Source organism: Hetaerina americana, unplaced genomic scaffold (genome assembly GCF_022747635.1).
Source record: "Hetaerina americana unplaced genomic scaffold, ioHetAmer1.1.p SCAF_3, whole genome shotgun sequence".
NCBI classification, from domain to species: domain Eukaryota; kingdom Metazoa; phylum Arthropoda; class Insecta; order Odonata; family Calopterygidae; genus Hetaerina; species Hetaerina americana.
The window spans coordinates 93,886,448-93,908,289 of NW_027286874.1; the positions used below are offsets into that span (position 1 = coordinate 93,886,448).

Below are 21,842 nucleotides of genomic sequence, written 5' to 3' on the forward strand. Positions count from 1 at the left end.
GGAGGCAGCATCGTATCTGCAATCTAAAGGAGAGAAAGCAGTCACGCTGACTACTCTCCACCTCGGATTCGTAAAAGGTCGCCTTGGCAAACAAAAGGGGCACCCCCGAGAAAGGCAGGGCCTGGGGAAAAAAGGCCCTGGATATCGCTCGCCCAATCTGTCGGTGCGCCCCCGAACAATGGGCACCGCCTGGCGACGTCGTCGGCGGTCGGCCGTTGCCCGAGACGCCACCGCGATTGAGATTGTTCCAGATTCCGAGGTGCGTGCGTGAGAGAGTGAGTGAGCTAGCGGAGGGGAACTAGGAGGCAGGCCCCCCTGCAGTCGGGGTTAATCCTTGCCCTGCCCGACCGAAGAATATCGCCCCGGAGAGCGATGTGAATATTCATGGCGCGGAAGGAGCTCCTGGGAGAATCCATTTGGGTACGGGAGTGGGAGAGTGGGTGGCAAGGGGGGGGCGGGCGCAAGGGGATGGGTCTTTGGGCCGCCGCGACAATTAACGCGAGGCTCTCTCCGCTACGTCACGGAAAAAGAAAATGACGTCGTGGAAAATTAAGGCGTCCGTCTTGCACACAAAAAAAGTCCTTTCCCTACCGGCCGTCGTCAAAATTGGTTGTCGGGATTTTGGTAAGATGCGTGATTAACATCTCGCCAGGGATAATTCTAATGTGTGGCTTGAACATAATAAAACTGAGCATGTTCCAATTCTCTGAGCGATTATTTTTCTCCGATAAACTGATGAAAAGTCCGGTTAACGTTATGTTAAATACTTAACACGACCCATAGTTAATTAACCAAAAGTTAGTTTGGTCGTAGATACACTGCAAGCATTAGGCTTACTGCGTGTCCTATTCGCACATTAAAGAATCATTATCATGTGGAGCCTGTGGTTTCCAATAAAAAACATGGAATATACTACCTTGATCAAAAAGTTCCCGGAATAACCACCGTGTGGCGCTCCCATCGTTCCGATTTGAGTTCTGTTTTTTTTGTTAAATTGGTACATCTGTTGTTGATATTCCCTTTAAATCTTAGTGTCATAACTTGACATTTGCAAAAGTTACGTAGCCAAGAGTACATCTATCTCTGTGTGTGTTGGCGATTTTTTACAATTTCAGAAATGGATTTAAATTTGCAACAACGAACTTGTATTAAATTTTGCGTAAAAAACGGATTTAGTGGCGCACGGACGTTGGAAAAGTGTTTCGGCAACGATTCTCTAAAAAAAACGGTCGTTTACCAGTGGCACGAGCGGTTCAGAAGTGGTCGTGAGTCAATCGAAGATGATGAACGCAGTGGCAGACCATCGACATCGAAAGTCGGTGAAAAAATTGATAAAGTAAAAGAAATGTTGGTCAATAACCGCAAATTAACCATCAGAGAAATAGCGGAGGACTTGAACATTGCCTATGGATCCGCCCAAGACATTGTGGTTAATGATTTGGGTTTCCGTCGTGTAGCAGCCAAAAGACCTCAATTTCATGCAAAAAAGAGACCGTGTTGACGTCGCAAAAGACATGATTTGCGAGGCTGAATCCGATCCCACATTCATCAAAAGGATCATTACTGGAGACGAGACGTGGGTTTATGAGTACGACACGCAATCCAGACATCAGGCAAGTGAATGGCGTTCACCAAATGAGCCGAGACCAAAAAAACCACGTCGTTTTCAGTCAAAAAAGAAGGCAATGCTGACGGTTTTCATGGATTACAACGGTGTAGTGCATCATGAATTTTTGCCAGAAGGCCAGACAGTAAACAAAGAGTATTATTTGGGCGTTATGAGACGTTTGCGTGAAGCAATTCGCCGAAAGAGACCAGAAATGTGGGCAGAAAACTCGTGGATTTTGCACCATGATAACGCACCGTCGCACAGTGCTATCATTATTCGTAATTTTTTGACGAAAAATGCAACAAATACCATCCAACAGCCACCGAATTCACCTGATTTGGCTCCCTGTGACTTCTTTCTGTTCAATCGAGTTAAAAAACCATTACGGGGAACGCGTTATAGCAGCCGAGAGGAAGTAATGGAAAAATCGCAGGAAGCACTGATGGACATACCGAAAACCGAATATAAAAAATGTTTCGAGGATTGGATCAAGCGCTGGCATAAGTGTGTTGCAGTCGATGGGGATTACTTTGAAGGGGACAATATAGATTTAGATGAATAAACTTGTATTTTTAATTTTCTGAATAAATTCCGGGAAATTTTTGATCAAGGTAGTATTACCAGCTTAAATTTTACTGAAAATCTTCAATGGAAGGCTATTTTCAATTTGTTTTTAATCTGTCTAACCTATGCGTGTATATTTGGCGCAGTTCCCACGGGAACGTTTAGGGCGGTGTTCATGGAAATCCATTCAAACCTTAACGGACCTCTATTGGCAATGCCTTGAGAAGGTATTCATTGTAAAAATCATAAACCCGTAAAAGTATCGGAGTCAAGAGACCCTTCACCTGCAAAGGAGAATCATTGTATACATACACACACTCATCGAAGAGTTAGAAGTACTCGCGAGAGCAATATAACACCGTCTAACATAAAGCGACATCGTCTAACCTGTATTGGAAGGCTACAAAGAAAGGCCAAATAACATGCGTATTTTTAAGTTTTCTATGCATATTTTTTAATGTTCTGATGCGACGCCCAATATATATATGTATATATATGTATATATATATGCATGTAAATATATGTATATATGCATTTTTATATATGTATAAATATATTATATATACATACATTTGTATATATGTATTTATTATATATGTGTGTGTATATATATATATATATATATATATATATATATATATATATATATATATATATGTAGCAATTTTTTAAATATTTTTAAAAATATTTATGTTAAATATTTTTGTGCATATATTATAAAACCGCTTAAAAAAAGTAATTAAGTCAAATTTGTTTCTGTTAACAATAAGAGACAGATGTGAACCAGACATGTGTTGTTTCTTTGTAAGGCAGTAAAACTAGTATAATGCATAAATTAAATTTGTAGAAGAGCTCTAAATTTAACGTTGATATAAAATCAATGAATGCCCTTCTTTGTAAAAAAACTGTATTGCAATTTACTTCCTCCAGTAGTGCAACTGTTTAAGAGGATTTGTGAATAGCATGGTAAGTGTTCGAAATTTTGCAATGCGGTTTTCCTCAATAAGTCAAAAACATGTTTGCCAATTGAAATAAATCAAAACAAGGAAAAATGCTGGACAATTTTCAAAGCATCATAATTATCAAAATATCTATTCATGAAATATGGATAAAAATCAACGAAATGTCATGGCTTTTTCTTTGCACAAAAAGGAGCGGCTGCCCTTAGTTCTCTAGCGCGCCTAATAATGCTTACAATGAATTTTATCTTTTCTTCTTAAAATTTAGCTGAATTGAAATTTTGCAAGCTGAATGATGCCAATTGCGCGCAGCTGTTGAATTGGCGAGGGCCGACGACATTCGGCCAATATTGCCTTAAGTTTATTTCACGAATTTTGAACATACAAACGCAATTATGGGAGATTTTACGCAATTAACCTCAGTGAGATAAAAGTTCTCCTGGGAAATCGTAAAGGAAAACAGTTATGAGAAGACGTTCGGTCGCATTGTTAAAGACATGTAAGAAAACTAATTACGGGGATATTTACGAAGCAACGCAAGGCCAGTTATTCAGCCCGCCTATTTACCTTTTGTGATTGTCTGTATACATTTCATGATATTCCATCATTTCGGTTTACAAAGGTCGGTGGGAAGTACGTACATAGATAGACACAACGTCTGCATCCGATTTCCAAGCTATCCTCGTATTGGGTCAATTTTGATAAGGAGACATTATGCAATCGATTCCGCTGAAGTAACTTTTCAGTCCAACTTACTGCATCTAAGTTCCTTATTAAGCACAACATTTTCCACATAATTCAACCCTGGGATATAAATCAATTCAATAGATTTTAGAGAATGGGTAAGAGACAGGATAAATCCACATGTGCTTTAGGCGATGCATGGAGATGGACTTTACAAGAAAAAATACATTTTTATTCAGTTGTTTTATCTTTTCTATAGATTACAAAATATATATAAACAGATTAAATTTAAATGGTAACTTTTGTGCCAATACGGTAGCCACACAACGATCACCGCAGCATCGAAAAAAGTTATTTGTAAGCACAATTATATGTGTTCCGTGGCCTAATGTTACTTGAAATGGTAAATGGAGCTAATCATAAGTGTATAGAGGGAAGCAGCATACATGTATGTAGTTACAGCTGTAATTTAAAACTTTGATACTGCCTTTCTACCTGACCTTATGTATCGGTGTATTCATTCATTCTCAAAGAACTAAAGCTACTCCAGCTTACAAAATATAAAAACTCTTGGAAAGTCGATGGGATCAGAAGGGATTATATCAAGGTGGCCCTAAGGGCAGATCTGTATCTCCTCCACTTATCCTGAATGATACGGATACATCGCAGTGATCATATTCCAGGAATAGCAATTGACTTTGATAAGAGCATAAAGTTGGAAATCTTGAATTCCGGACGCTAATCCCTTTGAACAACATTTTAGAGAATTTGCAAAAGGTATGTTGCCATCTGAAAAATTGCAACTGTATTCCTGTGGTCAACAAACGGATTACATTTACAATAAACTACAGGTTCTAGCCGTTTTCTTGATACCCCCTCAGGGTGAGGATGCGGGGAAACCAAGTTTTACATGGGGAAGTAGCAAAAATGCAAGGTAAAATCAAACCTACTAGGCCCAAAGGCAAAATATAAACAAAATTTACAAGAAAACCAAACAATCGTTGATTGGAACGGTCTACCTGCTGTACTGTTCGAGCCCTATCCAAGCAGTGTAAACATTTGTAAGATTGGGTGCAAAAAATTTCTCAGATGATTATACGCATGCATAAGTTTAAGTTGAATGTTTTCTACCCCCAGGAAAGCTGCTAACGTTCACAAATTTACTTGATTAATAACGATAGTCTATCACAAAACACTGAAAAATGAATTTAATAACAAATGTACTGGTAATTTTGGCTTAAGTGATGCCCTGATAAGTTTTTAGATTTCTCAATGACAATTAAAGCGTATTTTTCTTTGAAATATGTCATATTGGCAAAAGTCATCGTTGTATGATTTAAAATACAGCATTGAATTCCCAGAATATAATGGTAACCAAACAAAGTGAGCGGTGAATAACAAAAATGTTATATATATAATGAGATAAGGTCAAATAAACGAAAACCAAAATTATCCATCATAAAATGAAAGAACAAAAAAGCGCTGAAATAACTTGACTCATTTATATTTATTGAGGAGAATATTTATCTATCATTTCCGTATTTTATACAAGCCATACTATAAATGCGCCTACGGGAATCAATATTTCATGAAATTATTGGAACAGTGGTATGACGAAGTTCCGATAGATTACCTTATAACTATTAATATTCACGACAACTATTTATGGCGGTTAAACTTTTAAAATTAAAAAAACGATAGATTGGAATTTGAAATAGGTCGGTTTAGACAAGTGGGTCTCTGGGAACAACCGTTGAGAGAGTAATACTTTTGAGGGTTTAATAAATAAGGACACCTTCCCTCATCGTATTTTAGCAATGGATTTATATAACGTTGAAGATGCAGTACACAGTGTGATAGGCCTTAGCCATGATGCCAGTCCATGGAATTACATTCTAAAGAGAGCGATTAATACTCCTAAATCAGGATTTCGGAATTTTAGTGTAAAGAATTTTTACATACCAATAATTTTGGGAGAAATAAAGGTGGGATCCGTCCATAAGTTTGGGTTAGTGCATTATATTAAGTTGGATCCAATTCTCGCATGCCATTAATGGACAATTCCGGTGATAATAGCAACGACTAGACTCAATGTAAATTCAAAATTTTTCACAATTTAGTAGTAGTACAAAATACATCAGAAATGACTGGTATTTGTTGATTGATACAGGAAATAAGACATCTGAGCACGAAATTAACAACATTTACATAATGTTAAAATTATGAGAGATCTAAGATTAAGTATGCCTTCTGGGTTAAAATGAATTATGCACCAAAAGAGCTGCCTTCTTTCACTCTCCATAGCAATAGTAGATATTACTTATACTTTAACACGGGGTTCCACAGATACAACTAAATGAAAGCACTAATCACATTTTTTTTAAACCACTCGGAATGATAATCACTCACTTGTATAAGAATACAACAACGATAACTTCTGGACTGTGGAGTCTAAAGTGTGTTATCGAAAATATCGAAATACATTTTCTTTGGTCATTGACCTTTAAACAAACTTCCTCTCCCTAAACTTATTAAAAAGCTGATAATTTTTTAATACTTTCAGATATTATTGATTTACTATCTCGTTCTCACAAACGCTATTGTCTTCTATGGCATAGAATGATTATGTCGCGCGAACCATAAATGCTACGTTTATTGAGGAGAATACTCTCACACATTCAGAATGAAGATTTTAAGCTGCTAGAGAAGAAGAGAAAATGGCATAAAGGAATAGTAATTATTCCGAATGGCCTGCATATACTAACGCGTAGGTTTCTGGCAATATATTACATACACTCTAAGGATAAACAAGTACGATAACGCAGTTCAGTCCAAAATTCATTGGATAACGCTGCAAGGTGTTTGGATGCGGCGAAAAAAAGGCAATGAGCTATGTGAATGCTACTATATTTCGTTTTATTTCGGACCCGTCAAACTACTCTTTTCTCGTGAAGAAAACATCCCTAGCGGCGTTGAGAAATTGGTATTCACTCACTCTTGGATTTGAATTTTCTGAGGACGCGGCGACACACACCAATTATGCTAATGTTTACTATATCGATCGTGGAAATAGCGCTGCTTACCAATAGCCAGGCGGGCGCCTTTTATTCTTCGGCCGACAGATGGAGACAGTAGTGACATGGTGGACTCCGGTGGAACTAGGAGCGGAGAAGGGCACCGCTGGCCGGCGAATGAGGTTGATGGTGACTCCGCTCGCGGAGAAGAGGCGCTGCCCACACCGTTTGACCATGCCAACTCCACGACACTGTCAATGGATGACGATCTGGGAATGCGATCGCTCGATGGGGTTGATTCGGCCTCCCTCCTGAAATTGCAGGGAGGTCACCGAAGAGACGGAAGATGAGTGGGAAGTTATACCATGCGAATTTTTCATCTCCTTGACCTTTACGGCTTCAAATGAGACTTTTCTGAATTTTAAAGTACTAGGAGAAAAGAATATAAATATAGGGCACTTAATTCCAAATATCATTTTACAGAGTATCCATCAAACGAAAAACTAATATCAGGAATAAAGAGAAGTATGTCGGGAATATCAAGTGATATAATTCCTTTAGTTGTATTTTTCGAAATATGTTTTGACATATTAATTCAACACGGTCAGTTCAGGGTTGAATGACATGGAGAAAACAATTTCGGCAATTTTATGAAAATTAAAGAATCGTAGATACAATGACTTTATCCGGCTGACTCATATTCACCACCAAAAAAACAGATATTTGTATTTATTAAATGAATGACCTAATTCAAATTGGACAACCCATAAATTGACTATTCCCAGAGGAATTATTCTTTACTAAAAATTAACGTAAATAAACTTGGAATAATTTCGAATGCTTGCCTCCTTTCCCTGTTAGAAAATAACACTAAATAATGACGTCATATAGAAAGAAGGAAATACTTTATTATATTGTATTTTGTATGCTAAGTACATTTGATTGCAAGATTTTTGTCAGTTAGAATATTCTTACAATTAATTTCTTTAGGCTAAATGTATATGAAATTTTTTAACAACCAAAATTTATTCCAAGGTATTAAGTAAACGCAAAAATTTCAAAGTGCCTAAATTTCCTGAACTAATAATTCTAAACTTAAAAAAATATACTTATTATTTTATTTTATTGTGTTTATGGAAAACTCCGACGAGTTAAGTTATGGGTGATTATTTCCAGTTTCCATTTCGAGCAATCGCTAATGTTTGATATACGTGACCTTTTCCCTAGCTAGCTCCAAGTAGCCAGTCTGGCAAAGTATTTGTGGCTGCGCTAGGGCAATCGTGGTTGCAATTTACCTTAAAAAATAAATAGCTTTTAAGTTTTACGATTCTTTTCATGGTAAGGACTCACGCCTCCATTTTAACCATTTTCAGCCGTATGGTTTTACTTTATACCGTCAATTATTAAAATAATAATGAGTTGTTGACGAGTTAAAATACAAAGGTTACGTTTTGAAACCCTTTTGCGTAGCATTAAATAATCTGATTTCCATTACATCCTCATTAAAAGTTGTCATGACGATTTCGAACGCCACATTTGATAAGTGCACCTGAATCTGAGATATATGTTTCTAAGTTGTTGCTCATAGATTCCGGGAATTATCGAGAAAATGGTTGACAAACTGGGAGGAAGAGGGGATTGAAGAAGCTGTTTACCGAAAAAATAAAATTTGTCCTGAAACATATATAATATATATACTTCAGGCTCTAATTTATGAAGATATTTTCATAATTAACTATTTAATTAATTTACAATCCTGAAACACCCTACGCCCAAATGAAGGTCAAGCGAACATGGTGAAGCCTTTGGCATAACTTAAGAGAACATGTTAATAAAACCGTCAATGTATTCGAAGAACTCATTAATTTGATCAAAACTGCTTTCAAATTAAATTTAAACTTTATCCTCTCCACCACTTGCCTTTTAGTCAGAAGTGCGCCAGCAATGAAATAATAACTATGAATTTATTGTGCTCAAGGCATACAAAGTATCAACAAATTTGCAATTCTAAGAGATCGATCATGATTCCTGTAGCTTATTCATTGCCGAAAGAATTCATTTGCACTAGAATCCGCGACACCTCAGAAAGAGGGCGAACAAAAAATATTGCTGATACAAGCGAAAAGTCATGGATAAGCATTACAATACTAAAAGATCAAAATTACATATTTCCTATTCACAAAAGATGCCGGTCAGCGGTCAGCCAGTCAGCGTTGTGCTCGTGAAATTCCCTCGGGCAGCACGATCCCCTGGAGGAGTGGAGGGGGACCACAAGAGCTTCTGGGGCGCACTGACCTTTCCCAGCTCAGCCTCCGGTGCGCCGGGTTGTCTGCCGTCGCCCTGGACGACCCTTCGCCGCTCCCCGAGGAGCCGTGGGACGAGCAGGCGGTGCCGCGCTGGTTGAGAAGCCGCGCCAGCCGGTACAGGGCCGTGGTGCTTCCGCTGCCCCCGGGGGCGGAGAGGCGGCCTCCCGAGGACGGAGAGTGGGATTGGTGCGGTGACGGTGCCGACCCCGGCGTCGTCGCCCCCGGGGTAAGGAGTAAGTGAGGCGAGGGGGCGGTGGTGCTCCAGCCGGCGCCCGCCTGCGACTCCGGGGAGCAAAGTCTCTGCGGCACTGTCGGTGGAAGTAGGGAGAAGGGGGAAGAGGAGGAAAGAGGCGAAATAATATAATGACACACCTCGCTACGATGTGAACTAACGAGACAAAAATATAAAATGTCATCATATACTAAACTATGCCATCACACATTGATTGTGTTAACCATATTGATAGAAAATGTAACCCCACTCTACGAGCTATAACACATGCAAGAACTAAACCCTACATAACATTTTATGCATATATTTATGCATAGAGATGTATGTATACATGTGCATAAATTTTTATATATTTATAGTCAAATATTATTTAAGTATTTCTTTTGCTGCCGAATATGATCAATGTGACATAGAAATGAGCGTTGGGGTGCTTGGATGTCACTTTCTATAAGTCACCGATGAATGATGAAATTTAACGCTAAATTTAAAATTAAAATTCTCGTTAGCTCACAAAATGAATCTTAATTAGTTGCGCTCACGGCATTATTAATTGAAAGTTATTAAGAAAGTGAATGAAGTTTTAGAGCGGGCAATCGCATGCATTTTAATTTTAGTTTTAACTTGATCCACCGAATTTCCTCTCAAGACATTATTGATAGATGGAACTGAACGCAATTTATAAATTTAGGATAACAGTTTCCGGCGGAAGGTTGTGCTTCACGTTAAAACTTGATTAAAAAACGCTTGGATTAGCTCACTTAAAAGCCTTTAAAAAATAGCTTCGTTGTGTTGACATGTTGTCATTATCAGTGACACATAAGCCCCTACCTGACACTAAGCAGTATTATGGTGAGGTTTTAAGTGAAAAATCAAAAAGTTTCATTTAATTAGTTGGTACAAGCGTAATTATGTGAAATCAATTCATAAATGAGGCACAAACACTTGTGATTTCCACAGATTTTATTATTACACGGCCCAAGTTTAGACGTAAAACGTCATCAGGTGAGTTGTAAACAAAACTTCGCTCTTCTATATAACTTTTTTGAAATTGATCAAATATATCACAATAAAATAACAAAACTGGTCATTAATCAAATTTAAAGTTTCAACCCTGGACAAGACTCAACTGCAAAATGACAAATAATGTTTCATCGTGGAGTAGACCAACCGGTGTTGTTTCATCGGGTCACACAATATAAAGTCTAGTTTGACTCATATTCCTATTTATACTAATTCATATAATTCTTATATTCATTAGAGTGCTTCAATAAAACGAAAGTTAACATGTTAAATTTAATGCCCTTCGCCATATTAACCGTGTGTAAAATACTCTGTATATTCATATTTGCCACTTGAAAAACTGCTAGTAAATTCTTCTGTTCAGTAAGGCTGCAAATGTAGCACGTTTTAAAGAACAAAAGACAAAGATTATAAAAGAAGAAAACTTGAATGTTTTAAAATCAAAGATACCATTTTTCCATCACATGCTATTTCCCACAGAATCGAATCAAATTATTTCAATGGTATTTCCTAATTCTGCCCTTTAAAAGAAACCATGTTTTTCTTACACATGTAGAGTGCACATATTTAGTTGAAGGACTTTCAAAACTGCTCGAAGAAAAGTCATCAAAAATAAAATTGGGTAGAGGTATTATATTTGGTAAATCATATCTTTTTAATAGCGTCTTTAATTGTTTAATCGCCCAAATGAGCTATTTTCCAAGTCAATAATTAGATGCATTACACATTGAAAAGAATCATTCATCTCGGCAACTTAATTCGCATACTTAGTATGGCTTGCAATGACTTCAAAATACAATCACCCATTCCATACTCATTCGCCTATAATAGCCCGACCCACTGAATGTCTGCGACGAAAATTCGGTGTTGGGCGCAATGTGCACTGGCTTGCAAGCTGATTCGAGGAGGCGAAGGACGCTCGGAAGGAACAATGAGGATGAGGAGAGAGGATCAATGCACCGGTGAAGTGGACGCCCTTGCGTCACGACCGGCGGGCTGTCGAAAGCAACGGGCTTCGAAGTGTACTGAACAGTATAACCAACAGGGCGTTTTGTAAGTGGTAAATATTGACCAAAATAACAGAAAATTTGCATTTATAAGTTCTCTGTTGTTTATAAACCCTTTAATAAAATTGTTAATTTCATGATTTGGCTTAGTCTATAACACGCTTATACTCATTTAGAAAAATCATTTCATGTTATTTTTGCTTTTCTTTCCTCTGCGTCTTGAAATACATTCTTCCATCCTTTTCACGGTCTTTGTTAATATAATTCTTGGAAAAATGATGAATTTAGTTTTATTTCAGACAGTTTCAAATTATCAGGTAGATTAAAATGTTATTCTTGCAGTTTTAAGTATGTCTTTCTGAAAATTTTTAAGTATAGCTAAGAAATGTAAATAATTTAATACGAATTCGTGCGGCTCATAGCATTTTCTGTCAGTTTTCAAACCGACTATATCATAGAAGAAACCTACTCATGTCTCTCACTAGCATAAAACATATTGATTGGTTTTTTTGTAATGCTGTATTTATTGGAACGAAAGAACACATCATGAGGTGAACGAAACTTCCTCCATTTAAGAATCTTTTCGATTATTGAAGAACACATTCTTAACTTTTAAAATTGATGAAAAATGAGCATACAAATATTAGATTAGAAATAGCGGCGCAATGGTTAGTTACATGGTGGAAGTGATGTTTCATCAAAGGCATAACTCATTTTCACTCTTTACACTATAATACCACAACTAAGCCTAACACGTTGCTTGATTTAGGCACTTCCGGGCATGCCGATACCCACAGTCCTAACTGAAATATTCAGGTCGTTCTGAAAGCGGAATGCAATACTTGAAAGTAATATCAAAACGCGTGCATAATAGAATCTACTTGTATATTCTAAAATATATTCCTGCACCCGCCAACCGTTACTTACAAATTGGAACAGGCACAGATTGAAAAGATTCTTCGAGCGTAAAATATTCCACCCCACTTCTCGCAGTTGCTAGCAATGACGTTCATCAATTCAAACCACGCTTATGGAATGAATACCGACACCGTTCTATTTATTCTTTACTCCAGATAAAATGCAATCCGAGGCGGAATTACCTCGCCATTCGATTAATTACCAGAATCTGCTTTCAGACTCAATATCTAGAACCCGACTAATGAGAATTTCTGGGCATTGAAAAAATCTTACAGTGATTCATGGAAAAAGTTCGCCTCTAATAAATTTAATTATTAATTAAAAGCGTAAAAATAATTTTTTTCTTCGAATTATTATAGCGTAACATTCATTTCTAGATTTATTTGAAGATAATATATTTTCTATTGTTCTCCCTCGCAATTTCATTTTTATAGTCGAGAACAAGTGCAATCGTGGGACTGAAAGGATGAAGTAAAGTGTAAATTCTGATCCACAAAATTACACAAGATCCTGATTCACTGCAAATATTCAAGTTTGAGGCTCTCACTGAAATATTCGTAGAATGGGACGCAAAATAGTTCTAAGGCTTGACGCAGTAAAGGTACTAGGCCTAAAAAAATTTCCCCTTATTCCTGAACAACAGGTCATTGACTACATTCACCTCTTTTGAACTTCCCTGTTAAGGTATTCCGCTCAGATTCATCCTTTTCCTTCCTCCCCATAAATCCCTGGAAACGGAAATCCCATCAACTCCTATTGCTACCCCGCATCCTCCTTTGTTATTCCTTTTATGACCTTTCCCCTTCTTCGACAAGAATTCGTGGATGTCGCGTGATATATGCTGGGGCTAACGCATATCTGCTTATGTGATTCATTACGCAGACGATTATCCTGATGAGGATTTTCTGAAAATTTACCAAGTGGTCTTCTTCTATTAGCAAATTGAACGTGATTTTTGAGGTAATAGGTTTCCACTCATATGAAGGCACCCGTTTCTGAAAGGCAACTATAGATGAAATTGCGCCCTTGTGCATTCAACAAGCACCGCCTTCATCATTCGCTAGCCTTGAATTGAACTACCCAGTCCATTCTTGCGTCACACAATTTGGTGAACGATCCATGGGAGTGGAATGATGCGCTTGAATTACCTCACGCCATCATCCGCGGGCGACACAAATGAAGAGGTGAAAGGGAAAGGCCTGCTTTGTGATATCAGCTAATCGTGAATATCAATGCCGGTTATTCTGCCACGATAGCGATATGAAAACACCCACGCTCTCTCCAAAACAAGAAACAATTAAGTCTACTGCTATGGCTCGTCAGCATTCCCGAACATTCAGCTCCAAACTGTCGGGATCATCGCCTTATTGAAGAGAATCCTGAATGGGACATAAAATTCCTCTCAGGACTAGTGCGTTGAACTCCTTAGAGTGTGACCTAGTGAATATGATGTTTTACATGCTCTATGCATGCTGCAGATGGTAGCCTATAATTGGGCTAACTCGTTACACATTTTCAGAAAAGTTGTATTTGCGCTGGACGGAAGAATGGGAGACTGGACATGTTTCGGAGTAGGTAGACGGGGAGGGCATAGCCCGATCCACCGGTCGCTACTACGTAACTTCGGACCACTCCGTGGAACACGAAAGTTATTTTTTTTCCTCGCTCTTCCTTTCTCCAGGATTACATTTTCACCGAAATTGCTTCTCGTCATTCTGAAATTGTACACAGGAGAACATCGTCCCCGAACTTGAAGATTTTTAGAGGCGGAGAAGGGTCAAGTCATATCCCACGGGCTTCTTCACCGCTTCATTGGGATTTCCGCTCAGTGACAGTGACGGACAGGTTTCAAACCTTCTGGGGGATTCACCAAGTTTCCCATGGAATATTTTTCCTGAACTATTATTTTATCTCACTTTATAATTGGTTAATATTCTTGATCACGCCACGGATCGTTTTGTATTACCTCAATTTTAAATGTCTCGAATTTTGTTGAATCTATAATAAATTGTGACCTATTAAAGGTCGATTATAACTGAAAATAAAAACCCGCGTCCATAATCCATAATCTTTCTGTTGTTTGTTTAAATGTTTCATTATGTAGGATTTTGAAGAGTAAATTATTAAAAAACATTTGAGGAGAGAGTATTAAAATCAATTTTCTTTTAACGCAGACAGTTTAGAGAGATATATTATTTTTTTCTAAATTGGGCATCACAAAACATTGCTAAACACAATGACAACTGAACTCTTATGTGTCGGCTGAAAAAAACACCGTACCTATCATTTCACAAAGGATTCATTTTAATAATCCTTTAGAGTACACAAAGGGTTTATAATCTTCTCTCCTGATTCCCGGTACACTCGTCTCCACTAGCATATTGGTGTGTAATCAAATTAAGCTTCGCTAGCTTTATACTACGACATGCTTAATTCTCACACTCAATGAACCCAATAAATCGCCGTAATATGGATAGAAACAGTGAAATGCACTTACATGGTGTAATTGGGACTCAGTGTAGCAAAGTTTTGGGAGGGAGGGCGTATCGATCACGATAAACTACTGCGAGTACTGACCCAAAAACAGCGAAGGAGGGAGGATAATGGTGGAAATAACGATAGGCGTAAACCTCCACGGACATGAAGTAACATAAAAAAATATTTGTATTCATTTCGCGTTTGGTTGAGGGTGCTGCGGCTGTTGAATACTAATACACAACATAATGATGATCCAGGAATTTGCTAGACAATAAAAACCATGCATTCATCTCAAGCTCATCAACTGTATTTCACATTTTTGGTGCAAGAAATTTATAATCTACACGTCTTATGACTCGCGTTTGTCAACACTTCATGGAAAGTCACACCTTGACGAAGCCCTCCATGGAAGAACCTTTCAGAGAAGACCCCTTAGTGTGACTCTTAGAAACACTTGTTTCTACGCCATGAGTCTCAAATTCTCATATTTACGCCAAACTCCTCCTCTCACTAAGGCGTTTTAATACTTCTTTTAGTATTATGTAAACATTATAAAGGTAGGATTTATACTCCGTACGATAACCGAAAATATTTAGTAATTTAGCATTCAAATAATTAATATTGTTGCCTTAACAAGCAGTGAATTCTTTTCAAATGCATGCTTCTATTTCAACTCTTCTCCTGTTCAAACGGAGGCATTTAATTCCTTTTAACTTTCTGCTCGCCCTCCTATTAAAGATACTCGGATGATTATGTATCCAAAGCTGCTTACTTTCATACAAATTTTAATTAGATCAATGCACATGATATTTTTTCCATCGAGTTGTCATTCATGATCTAAATTAGTTTATTAAATGTTTCAAATACAGCAGAGCTTCACAAAGTCTCTCTTGTAATTATGTGCTTTTATATGGATGAATATGGTTGGATATCGACGAATGCAGTTATTTCTGGGCTAATTAAAAATTCCGCTCAGATATTAATTTCCTCAATTCCATTTAGTTTTATAGATAGGACATTTCGTGAGTGAAAATGCTAGTTTCTTTCTGCTTTTGGAAATTTCACTTTTTAATTAAAGCCATGGGCGGATCGTATGATAAATGTCCCAATGGTTTCCAATTTTATAACTAGTACTAGCCGTTTAATGCCTTACCCCAACCCCCAAACTTCGTATCATTCAAGTTCTCTGTGGGATTCTCCTTAAATCCTTCAATCCATCCCTTTGCTGTACACCGCTCACATTCGCCGCTCTTCTTTCACTCGGTACACTTGGACCGAGTTACAACCATACGCGCGCTCAGTCTTTTATTTCCACTTACCCCCCAAATCTTCCACTCTTCTTCATTAAGCTAATGGAATGTCACTCGAGGATTACCTTTAATTGTTCCGAGCGTCTGGGAATAAATATATTTCCCTCTTCATTTTTTATTATTATTATGCCTGGAAGAAATTACGAGCCTCATTTGTTAGCTCATCATCAAAAATGTAAGCCCAGTGCCACGTTTGCAGGATGAAACGCTTCGAAATGAGGTGCTGGTATTATTGCGTCAGCCAGCACGCGACGGAAGCAGGGTTTTGGGATTTGTAGCTGAGAGATCTCGAACATTTAACTTTTGAGAGCGAATTTTTGCAATAATTCGGTTCGAATTGGGATGAAATCTCTCCAGCGGGGACATTTTGCTGGCTTCCTTCGGCGATATTACGAAGCTCAGGCGGACTGTGCCTCCCGTTTAACTTTCGTGGGAAGAGATGACGAGAGGCAATACTGAGAGAGGAGAAGGGCGAATATGTTCGGGCGAAAGCCAGGGTTTTTAGAATATACGCAGGGGGATCGTTAAGTCAAATACCCTCGCCGGAGTTTCAGTTCCCTTCCAGCCTGCCCATTACCCTCGGAGGCAGAAGAGACAAGTGCCAGCCCTAACCTAGGTGACGTGTTTCCCGCCCACGGTCAACATTCGGACTAAATATTGCAGGGATTAGCATCAAAGGAAGATATTCCTGGAATCAAACGGGAGGCACATGGGTATGGAGGGCAGTTTAAAGTTGAGGAGTGAAAAAGTTGCACAGTTTCAGAAGTTAGATTGGCGCAGAAACAGATGTTTCTGATTTATAAAAGTTCTGAAAGCTAAACTAAATGAAAGTGATAAGGTGCAAAACCGTTTTAGATGGTCATTTTACAAGCTTCCCGGGACCCGAGAATTCTTTGGGAAATCTCTTTACTTTCAGGGAAACCATTTTAGTCACAAGGACTGCAGTGCAGCATAAATTTTACGATAGGAATAAGGCCCTTTTATTCCAAGGACTCCGTTATTACGGACAAACACATAAACGCACACTTTTGGTAGAAACTTCAAGCAGCGAAGATCTACGGTTCATATAAAGACATTATTAAAACGGAGTAAAATAAAAGAAGGTACTCTCAATTTCTGGGCATTAGTGTTTTTATCAAAGTTATTATAAATTTGTGTCGTCACTGAAGAGCGTTAGTTTTAAAAGATATACTATATCTTTTTATATATATATATATATATAAACCATAACCATAAACACAGTAATCAACCCAAAAGTCGGTTTGGTAGATGATGGTAGAGTTCACCCAGTACTAAGCCCGACGGCGTGTGAAATTCACACATCAGGGAAGTGGGGCCAGTTCCTTTCCCTGTCCCAGTTCCTTTCCCTGTGCCAGTTATGGTTGGTTTCCCAGGAAGATCTGGTACCCGAAAAATCACTTTAGCTTGGGTGGAGTTGCAGGTGCCCAGCGAGGCTTGCCCGGGAATCGATCCCGGGCCCTCCGGTAAGCAATCCAACGCTCTACCCCCTGGAATACCACGACCCACACTTATCATATATTATGATCGTTAAAATAAACATATTTAATCAGGTTCAAATTCAAGGGAAAATTTGCAAAATACTGGTTTCACCGTGTTTCTTCCACGCTGGGTGAACCGTTGAGAGGGTTTATACTCACAACTAACACCAACATAGATTTTTTGCATCTTCTGTCCCACTATAGCTTCGTCATCGTGTAGGTTATCCGGTACCGTATTTTTTAAAGTAATAAACTATCATATTAATCTATGATACCATTTTATTAATTGACTAAATATATTATGCATTTACTTTGAAATTTAAAATGAGCTACATAAAAAAATGGTTATGATCGAATATTTTGCCAAAATTATGCGTTTATATATACATTGGCACATTGAAAAATAAAAATAACGATTGCACAATGAAACTCATAATCTCTTTTAAAGTAATTTTACTTCAAGAGGCTTAATCTAATATTTATACGAATACGTCTTATTCTAGAAGAAAAAGCAAATCATGTAATTCTTAACTCGTTTGCCATAGTACAGGAACCAAGAATGAAGATCTACTATATTCATAGAAATAAGATTATTTCTGGTCATGCTTGCCTTTAAGATCCTCACGAACACCCGTAATATTTTTCTCTTCCATTAAATATTCTTGTTAATTTTAGAAGAAAATAATTTTTTTGTAATTTAGAAGATAGTAGAACGCAAAGAAAATAATGTTCTGATTAATGGAAAATGGTGAAATAATAACCAGGTGTAAAATAAACAATTAAAAAGTCTTTATTAACTCGGGGAGTGATTAAAAACTACAGGGTATGTACATGGATATTTTTAGAAAGATGATGAACAATAAAGGATCAAATTATTTAATCATAACATTTTCATGTATTTACCGTGAAAAGGAAGTCAAATATGAAGTTGAACCCTTATGGCAACTCTGCCCGGCAATGCACTCTTTTGAAGCTTGCGGTAACAGCTACAATATAGCGGCTGGGTTACCTGAGTCTAATGAAATATCTAATGTTTCATACGTCACACAGTAGTTTACACGCTCTCCCTACCTCCCTTCAGGGCAGTACTTGTGTCTAGCTTTGAGGTTCCAAAGATGTTAACTTTAACCAATAACTTAGTATGTGACCGTATTATGAACACCATTAGCATAAGTTTTTGAGTAAATGTCTGAAAAAATATCATATAATTCTTTGGTTTTTGTTTACGAATTAATGTTACATAAGAACCGTAAAAATATTTTCAATGCTATAATTGGACCTGAAATACTTTAGGGCATCAAGTTGCCTCGTTTTCCATGCTTCATGAACGTGATCGATTGATCTGAATTATAATAAACCCGATTGGAAGGGGAAGTCTAGATATAATGTATCAAATATGTAAACCACTTGAATTTTGATCCTGTAAATGAATAGCATCATTAAATGTGCTTCGTGAGAGGTGAAAAAATGGATATCTTTTCAGTTTGCAAAATGTACGAACAAATTTTCCGGAGAGAGGGTTTAAATTTTATCAAACGGATCGTTAATACACTCCAGGCCTTCAAATAAAATAATTTAACTATTTACTATGATTAACTAGTTTCATCAGTGAAATACATGAAGTTTATTTTCAATTTCAAAATAGTCATGGGGGAGGAATCAATTTTATCATAAAAATAATTGATTTAAAATCATCATCTTTTTCATAATTCTATTAAAATATAACTCGTGCTCGTAGACCTTTTAGTAAGTGGATAATTTGAGAAGATGTTTAAGTATTTCTCGGTACCTACCAACTATCACTCATATCGGTTTTATCCCATATATTTCAAATAACATTTAGTTACATGAAAGTAGGGATAAAGATTTAATCTAACATTACTCTTAAAATTTGATGCATGATAATCTTTAGATAATGGGTTTGGGAGGATAATCAATTAATCTGGAGGATTGGGGCTCTACATTCAGAGAAAGCACACCGAGTTTACATATGAAAGCGTCATAATTTAGATGCAACATGCTGAGACATGAATGCTAAGAAAATGTTATTTTAGTAAATATGCATTGGTATATTTAATGTTGGAAAATAAAACATAATTTAAAAAAATTGTTGGAAATGGATACACCATCTTGACTTCCTGGCAAAGTTTTCCTCCGGTTTAGGTAATTTTTGAGCAACATATCGAAGTGTTTTTTAAATGAGGCAGTAATATGAATGGTAAGTTTGTGGTAAAGTTAAGTAGTTGACAAAATTGAGACGTCTGATGATTTGTTAAGTGTGGGTAACTGGCGATTCATTAAATCATTTTTCTAAGAAAGTTCTCTGATTAATACATTTCCAAGATTTGTACAGTATTATATAGCCTATTGGCTCTTGTTTGATTTTTTGTCTTAATAGGCACATAGACTTTGAATTGTTAAAAAATAACTTTACCAAAAAAATATGATAATAAAAAAATTAATTCGACATGATAGTAGGAAGCCCTCGACTGTTCGACTAAAGGACTTAATGCATGCATATATTACCACTGTCTTTAACTTCATCTTCATCATTATTGAATGCTATATAATTTCTATTTTACCGGAATTCATGTTGAAATCATTTTTAAATACATTGTTATCAACGATAATTAATCCAGCTACCAGAGGACTTTCCCGGCGATTCTCGGATCAAAAAATTTTGGTTGAAGGTAAATGGCCAGGTGAAAATAATGAGAAGTATAATTTTGCAAAAATTGAAACCTGAAGGAAAATAGTTGAACGCATGCTATCATTAACAACTTATGAATGCATAAAGGGAATCAGTGCAGATTTTATTTCGTTTAAGATCTGTGACAGACAAACATGAAAACAGTGTTTCTCAGTAAAGGGAACATGAGAAACTTCATACCGATACAGTTGATAATTTTCACAATTGAGTATTATTTCCGGACTACTCACTTCATGAGATTGCCACGATATTTGTTAGGAAAATTTCTGTGATTACGGTGTAGAGCTAAATATAATACATCAGATAAGTTTTTATGTAGTCACTTACAATGGATGTGCCAACCTAATTTCCATTCTACCTTGGAGCAGTAAACTTCCATCTGTGCTATTTTTATCCGCTTTTTGAGGCTTTTCTAACTTTTTCTAACCTTCTTAGTGGAGAGCACTTCCATGTTTACTTTTGAATGCCATAGGTTTCCAAAGGGCTCACATACGCACTAGATATATGAAAGTTTTTGCGGTGATATTACGTTCCTCAGCAGTAAGAGAACTTTTGAAATAAATTGCACATGCATTTAGCTTTCATGTAAACTACACATTAGTGTGATAGAAACGAAGTATGGCTTTCCTTTGTATATTAAATTTGATTGCTTCAAAAATCAAATAATCTATTGATTCATACATCAATGAAGTAATAAAATATGCAGATTTGATTTGATACCATTGATTTATTTTTATTTTATGAACTAATCATGTCTTACCATTGATTTTAAATAAAAATAATACTTGAAAAGTTATGAACAATTGACTATTTTTTTGAATAATCCTCATGCTGAACAACGACGCTATATTCAGTGTGTGTGAACTGTCTATTAATCCATTATTTCATTAGCAATAATGGATTAATTAACAGTTTCTTACCCCGATACCATAATTCAATATTATCATAAACCCCATCACATTACACAGCTCATATGGTGATGACAACTGACTAATCCTGAAATGTCAAGTGCCCATTGCATAATAAAAAACTCCAAATGATTTCCCATTTAGAGTTACATTTTTTACTAAGCGACCAGCCCTTCATATGAACTGCACTAACTAAATACTATTAATATTTAGTTAACTAACATTAAAAGTGCAAATTACTAGTTTTTGTCATTCACGTTTAACTCTTTATTTTATTGTCCTGACATTTTGTGAGCAGCATTTTTCAAGAAAATTTGAATTTAAATTGTAAATTTTCTATTTAATGGTTTTAAAGTTTGAAGCAAAAAACGAAAAAGAACGAATTGGTCAACAAAACAACTGACAACTAATTTCAACAAAATCACTAAGCGTACTGAAAGAACTGTAAACTTTAAGTTTTTATTTAATTTTCTTGGGTTTTGAAAAGAAAACCCGTTTCGTGATTCTTAAATCAGACTCTTATGCGGCTAAAGGAGTCATATATATGAGAGAATTGAGGGTACTTGGTAAGTGGTAACCTTTTTCACTCTTCAGGACTTGGGGGTTAGTCTAAAGCACCATTCA

The 21,842-nt window shown here is 36.8% G+C and overlaps 1 protein-coding gene and 1 long non-coding RNA gene across 2 annotated transcripts in view; both read right to left on the bottom strand.

The window, feature by feature from the left end:
• wake (wide awake) overlaps window positions 1-9,206 on the bottom strand; it is a 143,927-nt gene extending 134,721 nt beyond the window's left edge. Inside the window, exons 1-2 of the mRNA XM_071587429.1 lie at window positions 9,126-9,206; window positions 6,900-7,141 (exon numbers count right to left, since the gene is read on the bottom strand). Coding sequence (XP_071443530.1) covers window positions 6,900-6,957 — 58 coding nt within the window. The 5' untranslated portion in view covers window positions 6,958-7,141; window positions 9,126-9,206. The remainder of the gene's footprint in view (window positions 1-6,899; window positions 7,142-9,125) is intronic.
• Window positions 9,207-9,303: 97 nt separating this feature from the next.
• The window catches only part of LOC139690159 (uncharacterized), an 86,779-nt gene continuing 74,240 nt past the window's right edge, over window positions 9,304-21,842 (bottom strand). Inside the window, exon 3 of the long non-coding RNA XR_011701458.1 lies at window positions 9,304-9,444. This is a non-coding gene — a long non-coding RNA (uncharacterized lncRNA). The remainder of the gene's footprint in view (window positions 9,445-21,842) is intronic.